Below are 15,040 nucleotides of genomic sequence, written 5' to 3' on the forward strand. Positions count from 1 at the left end.
TCAAGCTAATATGGAGCTTTCAAAGAGGAAATTCAGCTGGGAATTTAAAAGCAGAAGCAAAAGTGCAGACACTTTGGGACATTTCTGATTTAATGGGAAAAAATCCTTTCCAGTTACTGGAAACACATTTCTCCACTTACTGGAGTAAATTCAGAGGCGGGGGGGAAACTACAAAAAACAAACCACAAACCAGTCTTTTGCCAGTATGCACAATCGTGGTTACTACATACAGAGCCTTTCACTTCTACAGTGCTTGGTGTTACAAGGCATGCTACATCTCAGCAACCTCAGGACACTTTTACTTCTCCTGCTTCAAGGGATGTTAGAAGATAGTCACTAGTCACTTTTGTTTCATGCAGAACCCTGGTATGAAAAAGTTTCTTTAAGAAATTGAGACAGAGCATTAACTGTATGGTGAAATGCGATGCTTTCAGAACACATCGTTCCAGAACAACCACTCGGCTTCGCCGACTGCCAAGGACTCACATCACATGCATCTTGAAGCGAGACACGGCTTCTCATGACATCTTGTGGCAGCGTGACAAGCTCACAGGGTTTTTGTTTTGTTTTGTTTTCATAAAAAATGATTTAAGATGTTGCAAAACAGCGATATTACAGAAAACCAAACACACAATTTATAACCAAATTAAGGTGAACAGACTAGCAATACTTTTTACTTATGTCAGAAAAATTCCCCATAAAGACACAAAGTATAAAATAGTAAGACCATTATTTTTAAGTAATAGTCAGAAAACTGAAACAAGTTCTGTTTGAAGCAATTCAAACTGCATATGAGCTACAGATCTACAGAGAAGTATGTAATATTAATACTTAACATTCTTATCTATCTTAACTAGAAAATCAGAATCTCCTTTTCAAACTGTGGCTAGCAGAGAGAGATTGGTACAGAAGTGAAAACCTTCATTGCCCAGAAACTTAATTACAAGCTGACTCAGTTAGGCTAATTTATGCTGATATTTGATATGCATGTAACTGGAGAAACATCAAAATAGCAAGTTTTATTGCCCATGTTTTCAAATTCCGTTCTGAGAAAAAATGTCTTTTAATCATACCTGAAATAACAGAAACTGTGGTTCAATACTGTCCTAACTGAAAAACATCAGCCCCAGAGGAATCAATAAGTGACCCATCTTGAAAACGAAATTAGAGGTAGCTCTAAACAAAATCAAACCCAACAAAATTACTTAAGATATAGTCTTATTTCCAAAAACATACACATCTTCTAGGCACTCAAGAAAGGTGGTTTTCCCAGTCATTAACTGAGTAATGCTTAATTCACACTATTTTTGTTGGAAGGTATTTCAGTTTCTCTCTATGCAATTTGGCTTCTGAAACCCTGACTCAGCCCCCTCACACAGCTTCTGGGACAATGGTAGATCTTCCTGTCAGAGCAGAAGCAACTGGCTTTGTCTAGACTTTGTTGGAGGATAACAGAATAAAATACAAGCGGGTTTTATGTAGCCAGAGATGAGCACTGGTGAGCGAAGAGGAAGCTTCTGGGATGAACATTCAGCCAGAACTGCTGCTCTTAATCAACAGTCAAGAAAAGGTTTTCAAAAGCAAAAGTCTGCTGTAGCACACTCAGAGGAATAAAATCCTACATCAGGATATTACGCATATTTGGCCTTCAAATGTGGAAAAAAAAGTCTACATTTCATTCAGGTCATGCACTCTTAGATTACGTTTCTGCCAAATTTAGCCCCAGCACAAAAGTGCAATGAACAACCAAGACCCCCCAATCTGCAGAGGGATTCAGATGAAAAGCATTCCATGCAGTCCTGTTCCCATTGAGAAGGACTGTAAACAGTCAGCCCCCTCTGGAAATCCAGATGAAGGTGGTCCTGGGAAGGAAATGAAAGAGGAAAGTTTTAAACATAGTCTTTAATCAACTGTTCCCTAGCTGTAACTTTGGGAGGTATTAGTATGAAGCAAGTAACATCAGTCCTGCATGGAGATGATCCATTCCACTAGACTCCTACCTTGTTGTTAAGACATTTATGATTAGTTCGTAAAAATGGTTTAAAAAAGCTGATCTATGTCCTGCAAGTACTGCTCATCTTTCCAAACCATGTGTGAGAAGTGTACTTGTGTGTCTTCCTTACACTCACACGTTCCTGTGTCACGAAATACGTTAATACAGGCAGGAAAGACAGTCTTGTCAGAGCTAGGGTTGAGGAGACCAAGAGGCTCAACTCATCCACCACAGGCTTGTCACACACAGCATAATCCCCTTTATGCCTCAGGTAAAAAATACGCAAGATAAAGAGAGGGCTCTTTCCCCCAGAGATCCTCTGAAGCAATAGGCATTAAAGCCTGCAAAGTGCCCAAAGGACTACTGTTAAGTCCACAGAAACCAAACGGACATTTAAGACCCTGCCTATTGTCTTGTCAAGCTGCACACATTTACTTTGTGTGTAATACTGAACTTCATTTCATAACCTGCCAGAGACTGAAAAACAGATTTTTGGCACAACAAGATTTGCTGGCACAGTTACACAAAATACAATTAATGGGAGGTTGTGAAGCATGGATTGGGGTCTAAGAGCCAAGCCCTCCTTCAGTATCACAGGTGCGCTTTTGGCAAAATCTTAAAAGGTTGCTGGGGGCAAGGAAAGAAGAGTCACCACAGACACGGAATATTGCATATCATAATACCCAGTATAAAAGACAACTAAGCTGTTGCTAAACAGAGGAACAGCCACAGGCTACAAACGCACAAATCCTGATTCCTAGTTGCCTCCCCTCTGAAAAATGGTCTACAGATTAATATTATTTTTTTGTCCGTTTTTACAACACAAACCAAATAAAAATCTTGGGACAGTACGACATGCAGCGTGCTGCACAAGACAGCTTTCAGCAACCATCTTCTGTGTCAGAATATAAAAACATTACTAATTTGGTAGTCACTAGAGGGAGCCACCTGACATTTTACTTCTACTGCTCCTCAAGTGTTTGAAACGGAAATTTCACAGCTTTGCTAAAGGGAAAGATTATTTGTCAGATCTAAACATACTAATTAGTTCAGTGTTGCAAAGAATAATTTGGCTACCTATTTCTTTTTTTTTTTTATTTTTAAATAATCTTGGAGAATATTACCTCACCAAAGTAAAGTACATCTTTGCCTTTGAAAGCAGGTTGGGAAGCAGAGTGGCAGGAAGATGATCTTCATAAACTGTGGAACCCATACACAAGAATGGTTTTCTCCTATTTTCAGAAAGCAGTTTCTGAAGGTCAGCAAGCTTTCTTCTTCATGTAACTGTCTTCAACTGACAGCGACATAATATATCCTTTCTACCTTTGTAGTGCAGACATTGGGTGAAGTTATATGGTCTTAACATACAAATACTGCATTTTTATGGATTCTCCAGACGTAGATCATTTGCCCAGAAATTAACATAGAACATAGAAAACTCTGCTCAATCCTGATCCACAATGTGCTCTAGAAAGTAAAATGTAATTGTGAACCATTAAGAAAGTAGGACCTGCAGAAGCCCTCTCTGAGCCAAGCGTAAATTAATATATGTAGGTGATAATGAAAGACTTTTGTGATCTATTTTTCTCTCAGATTCTGTTTTCTAGAATTGATCATGACTAGTATGTCTATAATGGGACACTACACTGGGAACTTCAGATGCCTGAAGTGCACAGTCCTGACTTTGTGTGTATGTATCCCTTATGGGCTGTACAAGGCTCTGGAATAGACAAGATCACAACCAGTTTGCTTAACCTGAACTGCTATGGTGTCTTCTTGTGCAGTGCTGATGGCTATGGTTGGAGGTGGAACAAAGAAGCAACCTCTCTTAATTTCCATAGTTCAATCAGTTTAAGGTCTGAAAATGGGTCTCAGAGAGCTTATGCTAGAAGTCTTTTACCTCAACACACAAACCATAAATTAATTTTTATAAATTGAGTAGATGACCCCCAAAAAGAAACTGTCCTGTTCCTTCCTGTCCATGACTTTTCATGCAGTCTGGATGAAGCACATCTTTAAGAAAGGCGCAAGGCCTGTTTTCAGTTTGCAACATTACTGAAACCTTAGGATTGGCACCAGCCAACCTTGAATTAACCCTCCTCTGTCTACATGGGTCTTTTTTTAACATTTCTGTATAAAAAAGTAACAATACATTTTAACGTTGCAGCTTTATTTGAAAGTGACTTAAAGAGTTTTGGTAACACAGATTTTTATGCAAAATTGATACAATGAAAAATAAACTTCAGAGGTTTCCTAGAGCAGATTACAGGCTGTAAACCCACAATCAAGTGTACTGTATAGAAAAAGGTAACTTTGTTCAAAGCCTTGTTCGCAGACCAGCACCAAGTGATCCTAAAAAAAAAAAATCTAATTTTACTCTATGTGCCAAAAACAACAAAGCCCACACAAAATCTCACTTCCTAAGTAAGCAGTCTCATTGCAGTTGTTCTACCTCACTGTACTTCCAATTTACAGTAACAGTTGTGACAAACCGTACACAAGAAACACATCAAGATTTCCAACAGTATCTTCAGTGAGTAAAGATCAACTTGCACACACCTGGTATTTTAAAGGTTTTTAAGGAGTCATGAACAACAAGGTATTTGGACAAAGCTTTATGAATTGCCATTTCCACAGAACTCAGAAGTCCATTTAAAAAAATAATCCAAAGCCCTGTAACAGTTCCTTTTAAATTATTTCATTTCAGCAAGTCAATTTCACAGATCTTGGGGTCACAATTGTTTTTATTCCTATGTCTGCAGTACATCGAAATCCCATCATATGAACTAGCAATATTAATATGATCCCAAGGGAGGGGGGAGGGGGTGGGAAATCTATACAGTCGTGCAATTCTTTTACCATTCTTACCACATGCTCAGTAGAAAGTAAGGTTCCTCCCAAAACTCATCATCTTTTTTATTTTTACCTTTGTCTGAAATCAGGTTTCTCAAATAGAAAATCTCTTTTGAGAACAAGTTGCTCATTGTTCCTTAAACATCCCACTTTTGGGGGCAACTGTACAACTTGGCTTTGTGCCACCCTTGTAGGCACAGGAAAGAGACTGTTCTTCAAATATTAAGGCTGTAGAGAGCTACCAGACAGGAGCAAAATACTACTACTCCAACTGTGAAAACCACTGCTACTGTAACTCTTACACTTGCTGTTCTGTGTATCCCAGAAAGCAAAATGGTTCTGAATCACGCAATGTCATGCAATCACATCATACTTCGCAGAAGACTGCAAGGGTGTGTTTTCTGCTCTCTGCTAGGCTTGCTTCTCACTTTGATTCCCGGACTCATGAATCTGACTTGTTTTGTTGTGGCTGTTCATGCAGGTATGCTAGGAACAGCATCAGCTTAAAAGGATACCAATACAGTAACACCAGAAAATTTCAACTTTAAGTCTTCCCTAGAAATGGGAAAATTTCCCTAGAAATTCCCCTTCATTTTCAGGCTCTTTACCTTTTTCTTTCATCCTGAAACATACACTAATCCTCCTTTATCACCGCTCTCCACCCTGTGATACCAATGTAAACAAAACCCAGTGAGAGAGTAATCAAGTTTTGCCAGTGAAAAAAGCACCATACCACCATGTTCCTTCTAGTAGAGTTACAGCAGCATTTAGAGGCCAAAGTCTCATGCATACTATTGCTTAAAACCTTGCTCCCAGGTCCTCTGCAATGCTTTGGATCCCGGTATTAAAACAGAAGAGCTATTGAATATACTATGTGATCACAGGAACACAGACAGTAGTTTCTGTGAATTTCTAGCTACATAAGTTTGTGTGCAACAGACCTACTTTGTGCCTCACGACATTTACAATGCAGATTTAGTTCTCCTGTGAGGCTGATGAGTCACTCCCTGTTCACTGGCACTGAACAGTTTTGCCATAGCCACCTCTTCCAGCATCATAGTCTTGACGATATTCATCTCGGACCTTACGAAGGAGGAAAAAAGGGAAGCCCAATAAAGACAAGTAATTTCTCAAAAGCTATTACACCATCAGAATATAGTCAAACCGAGTTCACAATATGTAAATAAAGCAGAAGGCAAAGTGCCTCATGCAGAAGCCCAGAATACAGCATAAACTAACTTCCTTTTTCATAATACCCAGAGGGACTCTTTAATCAAGACAGACAAAGTGAAGATGGCTAGCCTCATGCTTCGGCAGTAAAAGCATCAGCTACCTGCTCAACTTTAGCTAAGCGCTGTCCTTTCTGTTCCTGACAGCCTTATATTTTCTGGGCTTATTTATAAGCATTATCTGCCCAAGCAAGTAAGAAGCTTCTGGAAGCACTTTCAGTGAAATATATGAAGAAGTTATTTACTCTTAGTGGATAACATCATCATTTATAAGATGTCTTACTGACTAATGTGTAATGCTGCCTTAAACAGTAACTCGTAAGTTGCTATTTCTGAAGTTGTTCCAAGTGTGTTCATTCAAAAAGCAGTAATTTTGCAAAGTCACCAGTCCCTTAAAAACTAGACTGTGCAACAACCTACCTGGCCCCCTGATCTTCCACGACCATACTGTCTACCCTCCTTAAATCCTGCATCCCAGTCTGTCCTTATGATCCTATCATCAAGTCTGGTTCCATTGATGTATCGCATTGCATTTTCAGCATCTCCTCTTGCATAGTATCTTAGGAATAGGTTAATGAAAAAGAAAAGGGCTTCCATTTTTGACACATGGAAACAAGAACAATATCAAATTTGTTACAAAACCAAGCATTTGCCTGAATCCAGTTCCTGCTCAGTTACTTCTAAAAGCAACCGCTTTTACGACGCTATGTGGACTGAGAAAACTGCTAGTGAAACAGAGCAATGTGCAGGAACTCAAGCATATTAAAAATGCATATATTGGGTCAAGTCCTTTAACCATGCTCACCCTTAAAAGCAGAAAGCTCTATTACTAAAGAAAGAATAAGAAGCCCCACGCATGCTCCATTCATGCTGCAAACTTTGACCATTTCAGTGAGTTCGCTGGAACCAGTAACAGAATGCTCTTCAGAGAGACTTGCATGTAATGGAGTCAGTATGTCACGGGGATGCAGGGTACCAACAGCGCGTGCTTGTATGAAAACAACCGCCTCTTTACTCGGGCCCTGAGAACGTGCTTGTGCTGCAGAGGCCAACTATCTAAAAAGTGTCGCTTAAAGTACGAGTGAAAGCAACCCCGTAAGCCCCGCAGTGCACGTCTGCCCTCTCTCGCCCGGGACTCACACAGACACTTCATAGCAACCGAGTGGTTTCGCCCTCGGATGACTTTCCCCGTGACTCGGAGCCTGCGTTTCAGTTCACCCGCGCCCTGCCCGCTCCTGCCCGCGGCTGCGGCGGCCTGCGGGCGGCACAACCAGCCGCCGCCCCTGCGCGGGGCCCGCAGAAGGATACTCCACGAAGCAGAAGCCGCAGGCGGTTTTCTTCACTTTGTCCAGCCCCATGATGACTTTCTTGATGTCGCCGCTCTTGCCGAAGAGCTCGTGGATCTGCTCCTCCGTGGTGTAGAAAGAGAGGTTCCCCACGTACAGCGTGCAGCTCTTCCTCAGCAGCCGCTCCTGGTCGTACCGCGTGCCCTGAGCCGCAACAGACAGCGTTACCCCACGGCGGCCCCGCAACCGGGCCCGGGCCCGGCGCCGCTCCCGGCCCAGCCGGACGGCGCGGCCCCCGCCCCCGGCAGCAACGGCGGCGCCCCGCTCACCCGGAAGTGCTGGTCCCGGTACTGGCTGAGGTCGGCGTAGGAGTCGCTGCGCAGGATGCTCAGGGTCCCTCCGGAGCACATGGCGGCGCGGCGCCCGCCACCCCTCAGCGCCCCCGCGCACGCGGCCTGCGGCGGCTGGACGGGCAGCCAATGGCGAGGTGGGCGCGGGCCTCGCGAGAGCGGGCGGGGCGCGACTCTCGCGAGAGCGGGCGCAGGATGGTGCTGCGGCGGGTGCTGTTCGCGCTCCTCAGCAACCCGCGCCTGATCGAGAAGCTCTCCGAGTCGCGGCCCATCCGCGCCGCCGCCCGCCTCACCGCCGCCGCCATCACCCGCGGGCAGCTCGGCGCCCGCCATGCGGCGCGGGACCTGGGCCCCGGCCTACTCCGCCTGCGCGACACCTTCCTCAGGGAGCTCAAGGACGGCGCCCGGGAGCGGGGCTGGCCGTGGCCCTCCGGGCGCGGGCCGGGCCGAGGCGGCCGCCCCGGAGCGGCGCCTTGACTGCCGCGCCGAGCGGGCGGCAGCTGCGGAGCCGCAGCCGGCGCAGGATCCCGGCAGGGAGGAGAAGGAAACCGCGACCGCTTCCCTGCGCCAGGCGCAGGAGGACGAGTGCGTTAGAGCTGGCGGGTGACCGGGCCCCCGGGCCTTCTCCCGAAGCCAACCGGACCCCATCAGCCGCTCCTGGACCGGGCACGGTGCGCTGGCGCGCAGCGCCAGCCGCGGAGGACGCCGGGTTCCGTGGCCTGCGGATCGCCAGCTGCGGACCGACGCCGCTTTTCCACAGCGTGTAGCCGTGCGGGTTTCCCGAGACGAAGCATGAAAACGTGAAGCTGCATATTGGTGTGATGAATTTTCATTTCAAAGCCAGTTTACACTTTCCACAGTAACAGGCAGACTCACATTAAACATCGTCCAGAATACTGTCAAGCTTGTCACGTTAAGTGCTTGATAAGAAACTTGAAATAAACCAAATTTCTCACTGGAGTTCCTCTAACAATTTGTGTCTGCACAACAATAATATTCTACATTTATATTACAACTTCGGTACAAAAAGAGCTCGAAATATCGATGATGATGGTGATGAATAGGATAATTGCCCACTTTACAGGTAGGTAAAAGAGATTTAGTAGCTGTCCTAAAAGCACACCTCAAGTCTATGGTAGCAAGAAGGGTTTAAGGGGAAAAAATGACCAATTGAGCCATCCTAACTATAAATATGGCAAAGGATGTATCCATCATATGTGATGCACTGAGCTGGTTTTTGTATGTTGCTGTATTTAACAACATCTGAGACTAAAGTAGTTAACCTTCCTTCATAGAATGTTTCACTACTTAGTCCAGCTGACTAGATGCTTAATTAACTGGGGAGGATGATTTCCATTCTTCGTATCACCCCAGGTGAAAAGAACCTTGGAATTTATCTGAGATAGATACGCAGTTTCCAGCATTGCTAGTAAAATTAAACCTCCCACCAACAGAGACTTAGGTGTGCATGGATGGAAAAACTGGATCCACGATGTAAATGACAAAAGGTCTAGCTGATGAGAAGAAAGCAGTGGGTTTTCAGCCTGAGTATTTGTAGTCCAGGTTTTCTTCCTGGCTCTATCACAGGTTATCTGTGCAGCAGTAGAGAAGTCATCATGCCATGGGAATGGTGCTCGCATCCCTGAAGAGTTTCAAGATTGTTGCCAGAGATAGTAAGTTCTATGAAAGTAATTTTCAAAACTTAAGCTGTTTAAGAAAGCTGAAACCAGTAAGCAGGACATGAAGTACCAGCTGTAGCACATGGCTATCGTCCCAATGTAAGAGAGCACAAAGGAAATGAACTTGGAAAATACATTTGGTGCTATGATGCTTTCCTTACCACTTCCACTACTTTGTGAGTCATCGGTACAAACATACATGCACGCCCTCTCCCCTACCTCCCCCCAAAACATGCACCTTTAAGTTACACGGTTGCCAATAACAAGGGATGATGGATGTGGGATGAACATGTAGGGGAGGCTTAACACAAAACACTTTACAAGAGAGCAAGAGCTATGTTCCTTAAAAAACTACATTGTACGTATCATTTGGAAGATGCAGGCAAATACTTCACACAGGGATTTTTCCTAGCTTCCCTTTAGAGCCCGGCATCAACCTATATTATTCTTGTCTCTGTTGAAAAACTGGCTCATAAGATCCTATGTAAAGCTGTGTGGATGAAAAACTGCAAAATGCATTACTGCCTTTGTGAGCAGAAAGAATTTAAGTATCAGATTCATTTCACGGAGAGAGTCTTATCCTACACAATGCATGTGCCAAATTAGCATCTTCCCCTGTGTTGGGATGTTTTGGATCCAGAAGTCCAGGCAGGCAAAAAAGAAAATTGTTGGTTGTGCTGTACTATTAAGCATATCCATCATTTGCAGCTGAAGCTCAGGGTTATTTGTATCCTGCTTTAAAATCAGACTGCTCTCCAATAGAGAGCCAGGGTGTGATCTGTCGTTGTCACTAAGCTGATTTAGTGGGGAGCGGGTACTGAAAGGGGAGTAGGGTGCAGGGGATGCAGCTTCTCCATTGGATCCTCATACGTTCCCCTGCAACAGAACTGGTAGATCCCTAACCCTGTGGTAAGCTAGTTCAGAGATCCAGCTGGTCGAACGCGTATAAAGGATCAACTCCCTGTGAGTTACCCGTTTTCTGCCTGCCTCCTTGCGCCAGCTCACCACAGGGCCTGCCGGCACTAGAGCCACGGCAGAGCGACGAAAGCTGCGAGATGTGCAGCGGGCGTGCGCAAGGGAAGGACCAGCCTCGTTTGCATGGCTAAACAGCAGACGGGCTTAGCGCCATCAAAATGCAGCATTCTTAAGCCACTGTAAGTAATACGTATGTAGCACATCCACAAGAATGGAACTGCAGCAAGAAATGCTAAACAGGCAAAGCTTGGATTTTAGGATTTAGCACAGGTACTTAACGCTGAAGCGTATTCCATGTTCTAAATAGGATTCTGTCAGATCAACATTGGGGATTTTGCAAGACAGAACCACCCAAGACAATATTACGGTGCTGGTGCTTATATTGTGACTGCAGTCTGGCCTAATGACTGAGAGGTGGCTCTGAATTTTCAAGAGCATGAAAATAAAACCTTACTGAGTCAGATCGGCTTTTGTCTATTCCTCTCTCCAGCAGCGGAGTTAATGCCTGTTATCAGTAAAAAACACACAATCCACAAACCCTCTATCAGAGATTATAAGAACTTTCAAAAATAAATCTCACATGGAAAGAGCTCAGCTCAGCTTGAATCACAGTTTTGGTGGGTTCTGATTTCATCCTCTCTCATCAGGAAAATTACACAAGTTCATATGAAATGCCACAGGGGCTGAACAAATAGAAATTTTAAGCAGGTTCTATCCAGAACTGGCCATACTGGTGAGTGTAAGAGCATGAAGAAAGGGAATAGGGAGACCCAGGGGAGCTCCCAGTGCCACCACTTCTCCTGAAGGTGGGTCTGTGAAGAGGAAGGTCTTGCAGCACCTTTGGGTGGTGTCCAAGTGAGTGAAAAACTAAAACATTGTTCTAAAACCTAAAGACTCTGCTGATCTGTCTACCTGAAGGATGTACAGTCCTAACTGACTTCTCCAATTTCCACTGAATAGGAAAGGTATTTGTGGTGGGTCTTCCATTGATAAGTGTGGAAATATCAAAGTCTCATTCTTCAGCAAGACACCACATTTTGTAATTGTGGCTCTGACTGTACCAGGGATTATCACAAAAACATGACAGTCATTGCAGGTAAAATTGTTTGCTCGCTGCTCTACTGTTTGGCAGAGGGTTTCTTCTTCAGACCCAGCCATATCAATGACTTCTATATGCGTGTCTGTCTTCTTGATATTAAGCAGAGACCTAGGAGGCATGTAGGTGTGAGCAAAGAGTAGAGTATAGTGTCTTGGATGGTTTGAAGACTCCGGAGAATGCACAAGTTGCTCCAAGTGAAACAAACACGGTATCAGTCCTCCCTGGTGTAAGCACCCAAAGAGCAAAGCCCCGAGAATATTGAAAATAATAATGACACATTTCCACTTCATAGCTCTATTCTGTGATGTGCTGAACAGGACTAATGGCAAGATGAGAGGAATAAGAAACCGAGGTTCTTGGTGACTGAATAGGGAGAGAAATGCCAAAGGAACAAAATAAAAAAGCAGTAATGTTGGATTGCCCTCAGGATGCACCAATAGCCCAGATGACCCATGGTAATATGATTTGACCCATATTAATTGATGGATATATTTCTTTAACATTTTAAAACCAGCACCGATGGCCAGAATATGTAAGATGCCAAAGAGTATTATTCCGTTGACTGTAAAATGGGTAACTCGTGGGTGACTTCCATGCAGTGCAAGATTATGAGGATTAAGATTATAGCTGAGAAAATTGAAAGGGGTTACTATAATTTTCTCATTTAATTGACCTATTACATCAAATAGGCTGCTCTTTTTAATGCTGTAGAGGCTGTCTAAGCCCATGGAGGTAAAATAGAAGGTGTCAGCTGTTATGAAAACAATAGCAGTAAAACATGCACATAAGACAAGCTTCAAAAAGTGGCTTATGACAGTTTTAATGCTCTTTTGAGAGTCAACAATTAAACCTGCCCAGTAAAGCAGGGGCATTAGAGCAAATGCCAAGAAGGTTGGCCTATTGAAAAACCCAGCAGTTGTTATAATACCTATGAGAGGGCTGCTTGTAGGCTCTGCTAAGCTGCCATCAGACTTTCTTGAGGAAACCAATACCATCAGAAGAGCAAAGAGAAGTCCTTCAAGGGTGTTGGTAAACGTTCTTGTATAAAATACCAGAGTGACATATGATCCGGCAAGAAGTACCAGCGCTTTCCACGGATCTGCTTCCCAGAAAGGAGCTAATTGATAGACACTGTAGTCAAGTATGAAAGAAAAGATTGTAAAGAGAAGGCGAGGTGATACAAGAAGGGTGTAGCTGTTGATGCAACTTGAACATAGGTCCAGCTGCTGTAAAGACTTGATCACCCAGTAGGTAACTCCAGATGTCATTAATGGGAAAACAACTGTTCTGCAAGGAGAGCTGGAAAGGAACTCCCAAGGGTAATAGACCTGTAGGTTTAAAATGTCTCCTATAAAGGAAGGAAAAAAGAGATACATACATAACATACTTTATTCAGCAATTCAGCATTAGGGATACAACTTGGTGTCACGATGCCAAGCTGTCCCTAAATTTTTGAGACTGGTGTCAGCCTTGACGTTTTTAGGAGCGTACCATCAGTCTTCGCAACGCTGCAAGAACCGCCCCAAGCCTCCCGCGGGCCGGCGGTGCCGCGCACCGCGCCGAGCGGGCAGCGGGCGGCAGAGCCGCCCCCCGCAGGCCCGCCGTGCCGCGAAGGGGGAGCTCGGGGCGGGCTGCGCGGCGCAGCACCAGCGCGGGCACCCGCCCGCCGCTCGAGCACGGGAGGACGCCCGTGTCTCGGGACGACGGTATACGACAGGCACGCGCCCATACGTCGCGCAGCACGTTTACATCCCCGCTGCAGCGGGAGAGGCGCCCGGGCTCCCTCCACCCCGCGCCCCGCTGCGGGCGGAGCCCGGCGGAAGGGACCGTCCCTCTCGCGCGCCGCGCGCGGGGAGCGCTCCCGCGGCCCAGCGCCTCGCCGGGCGTGTGAGCGCCGCGCGGCCGGCCCGCCCCAGCCCCGCCCCCGCCGCCTCACCTGCCATCACCTCGGGCGACTGGAAGAACTCGTCGGGGTGCAGGTAGCCGGCCTGCGGCAGCAGGCACCAGCCCGCCCGCAGCGCGGCGAGCAGCGCCCACAGCCGCCTGGCCCCCATGCCGCCCCCGCCCCGCCAGGGGGCGCGCCGCCGGCAGAGGCGCCGCAGCGGGAGGCTGGCGCGCATGCGCAGCGCCCCGGTCCCGGGGGACTGCGGCCCGGCCGGCCCGCCGCCGCCCCCCCCCGCCGGGCAGCGTTCCGCAGCCAAATTAACTGCACCCGAACTTGTAATTATTTCGTAATTGATCAAAACCCACGAGTGGGGTAGAGATGGAAATCGGCAATCACGGCCGACGGCGCCGAAGAGTTGTAAAACGCGGCATTACTCCTTTTCTCCTGTGAACGGCATTAACTCCCTGGGCCTTGCGGTGATGGTGCCGCCGCTTCAGGCAGCCCAGCTTACACAGCCTCCATCCCATATACATAGATCTATGATCGCTCATGGCAAGAGCCCCAGCAGACCCGTCACAGCAGTTCTGTAATTGAGACACTGCAGGGATGGTGTGATTGCTGCCCTTCCTTTTTCATACCGAGGAAGGTTGAGAATACTTTTTTTTTTTTAACTGCTTTTCTGTAGTTTAATGGTTCACTGTAAGAAGAAAAATGTGAACATAACGTTATTGTGCAAAAAAAAAAAAATCATTCCATGAAAGAAGAGAGGTGATAAATCCAAACACTCGTACAAGTGATCCAAGAAAACAAGGCTGTAGGCCCCTTCAGGAGCTCTCTAAGGAATGGAACAATGCCTGACAATGGTGGGGAAACAAGCCTCACAAAACCAAGGGACTTGGAGATCTAGCTATATATCCCATTTTAAAAGCCACCCTGCAAGCTAGGAAGGAGCCAAATGTGTCAGAAACACACATCAAGCACATGGAGTATGTATCTAATACATCAGCTACGTATTAGACAGATAAAATCTAACACAGCATATTCCAAAGTACACAGACAAAGCCATGGCCGAGAAGCTTCAACTGAATGGCCAGAGGTGTGATGGATCCTTGGCTGACAGGAGCAGAGCTCAAACCCAAGGACTTCAATCCTGCATAATTGTGGGCTTAGGTACTGCTGCATTGTGTCACTACTTGCTACTGCAGACACAGCTCTCAAATCTAAAATGAAATAGCAGGAGGCTGTATTTTATCTCTTTTCCTCTTAAACCCAGGTAACCTTGGAGCAAATTAAATGGGTGAGAAAAGCTGAGAAGTGGGATAAGAGAAGCAATGAGCGAGTGTTAATTTCCCAGGGAAATGAGAAGCTATGTAGTTTAGCTACCAGGCCACAGTCTGGATAAACTGTTATTACTTCTCACATTTATTTGTTAGTTTTAGTTTATTTACAGTGTTGTTATCTACTTTTACCATTTTTTTTAATTATGTTGAATGTCTTTTCATCCCAGGGTCATGAGGTGGTAGACGTAGTCAGGAGGACGCTGCCTGCCAGCAGCACAGCAACATTTGTTGTTCTTGCAGCTATGGATAAACATAAAAACCAAATGCTACAAGCCAGTAGATACAGAAACAGTTAATCAGAAGTGAACTACTTCGTTTCACTAACAGCAAATTAGTTTCATGCACAGGCAC

At 45.5% G+C, this 15,040-nt stretch overlaps 3 protein-coding genes across 3 annotated transcripts; 1 reads left to right on the forward strand and 2 right to left on the reverse strand.

The window, feature by feature from the left end:
• Positions 1-5,857: 5,857 nt before the first annotated feature.
• On the reverse strand, positions 5,858-7,771 carry NCBP2 (nuclear cap binding protein subunit 2; the record flags this gene model as incomplete). The annotated part of the gene is made up of 4 exons (XM_082003522.1): positions 5,858-5,929; positions 6,496-6,634; positions 7,384-7,565; positions 7,691-7,771. 4 exons carry the CDS (start codon positions 7,769-7,771, stop codon positions 5,858-5,860), a joined length of 474 nt encoding a protein of 157 aa, XP_081859648.1.
• Positions 7,772-7,906: 135 nt separating this feature from the next.
• NCBP2AS2 (NCBP2 antisense 2 (head to head)) lies at positions 7,907-8,188 on the forward strand (the record flags this gene model as incomplete). Its single annotated transcript, XM_082003554.1, has 1 exon — positions 7,907-8,188. One exon carries the CDS (start codon positions 7,907-7,909, stop codon positions 8,186-8,188), a length of 282 nt encoding a protein of 93 aa, XP_081859680.1.
• A 2,915-nt stretch (positions 8,189-11,103) lies between these two features.
• Positions 11,104-13,518, reverse strand: PIGZ (phosphatidylinositol glycan anchor biosynthesis class Z; the record flags this gene model as incomplete). The annotated part of the gene is made up of 2 exons (XM_082003623.1): positions 11,104-12,812; positions 13,401-13,518. The coding sequence occupies 2 exons, from the start codon at positions 13,516-13,518 to the stop codon at positions 11,233-11,235; spliced, it is 1,698 nt and encodes a 565-aa protein (XP_081859749.1). The 3' UTR covers positions 11,104-11,232.
• Positions 13,519-15,040: the final 1,522 nt, after the last annotated feature.

The sequence above is a fragment of the Phaethon aethereus genome, assembly GCF_964289735.1.
Source record: "Phaethon aethereus genome assembly, chromosome: 9".
Taxonomy (NCBI): Eukaryota; Metazoa; Chordata; class Aves; order Phaethontiformes; family Phaethontidae; genus Phaethon; species Phaethon aethereus.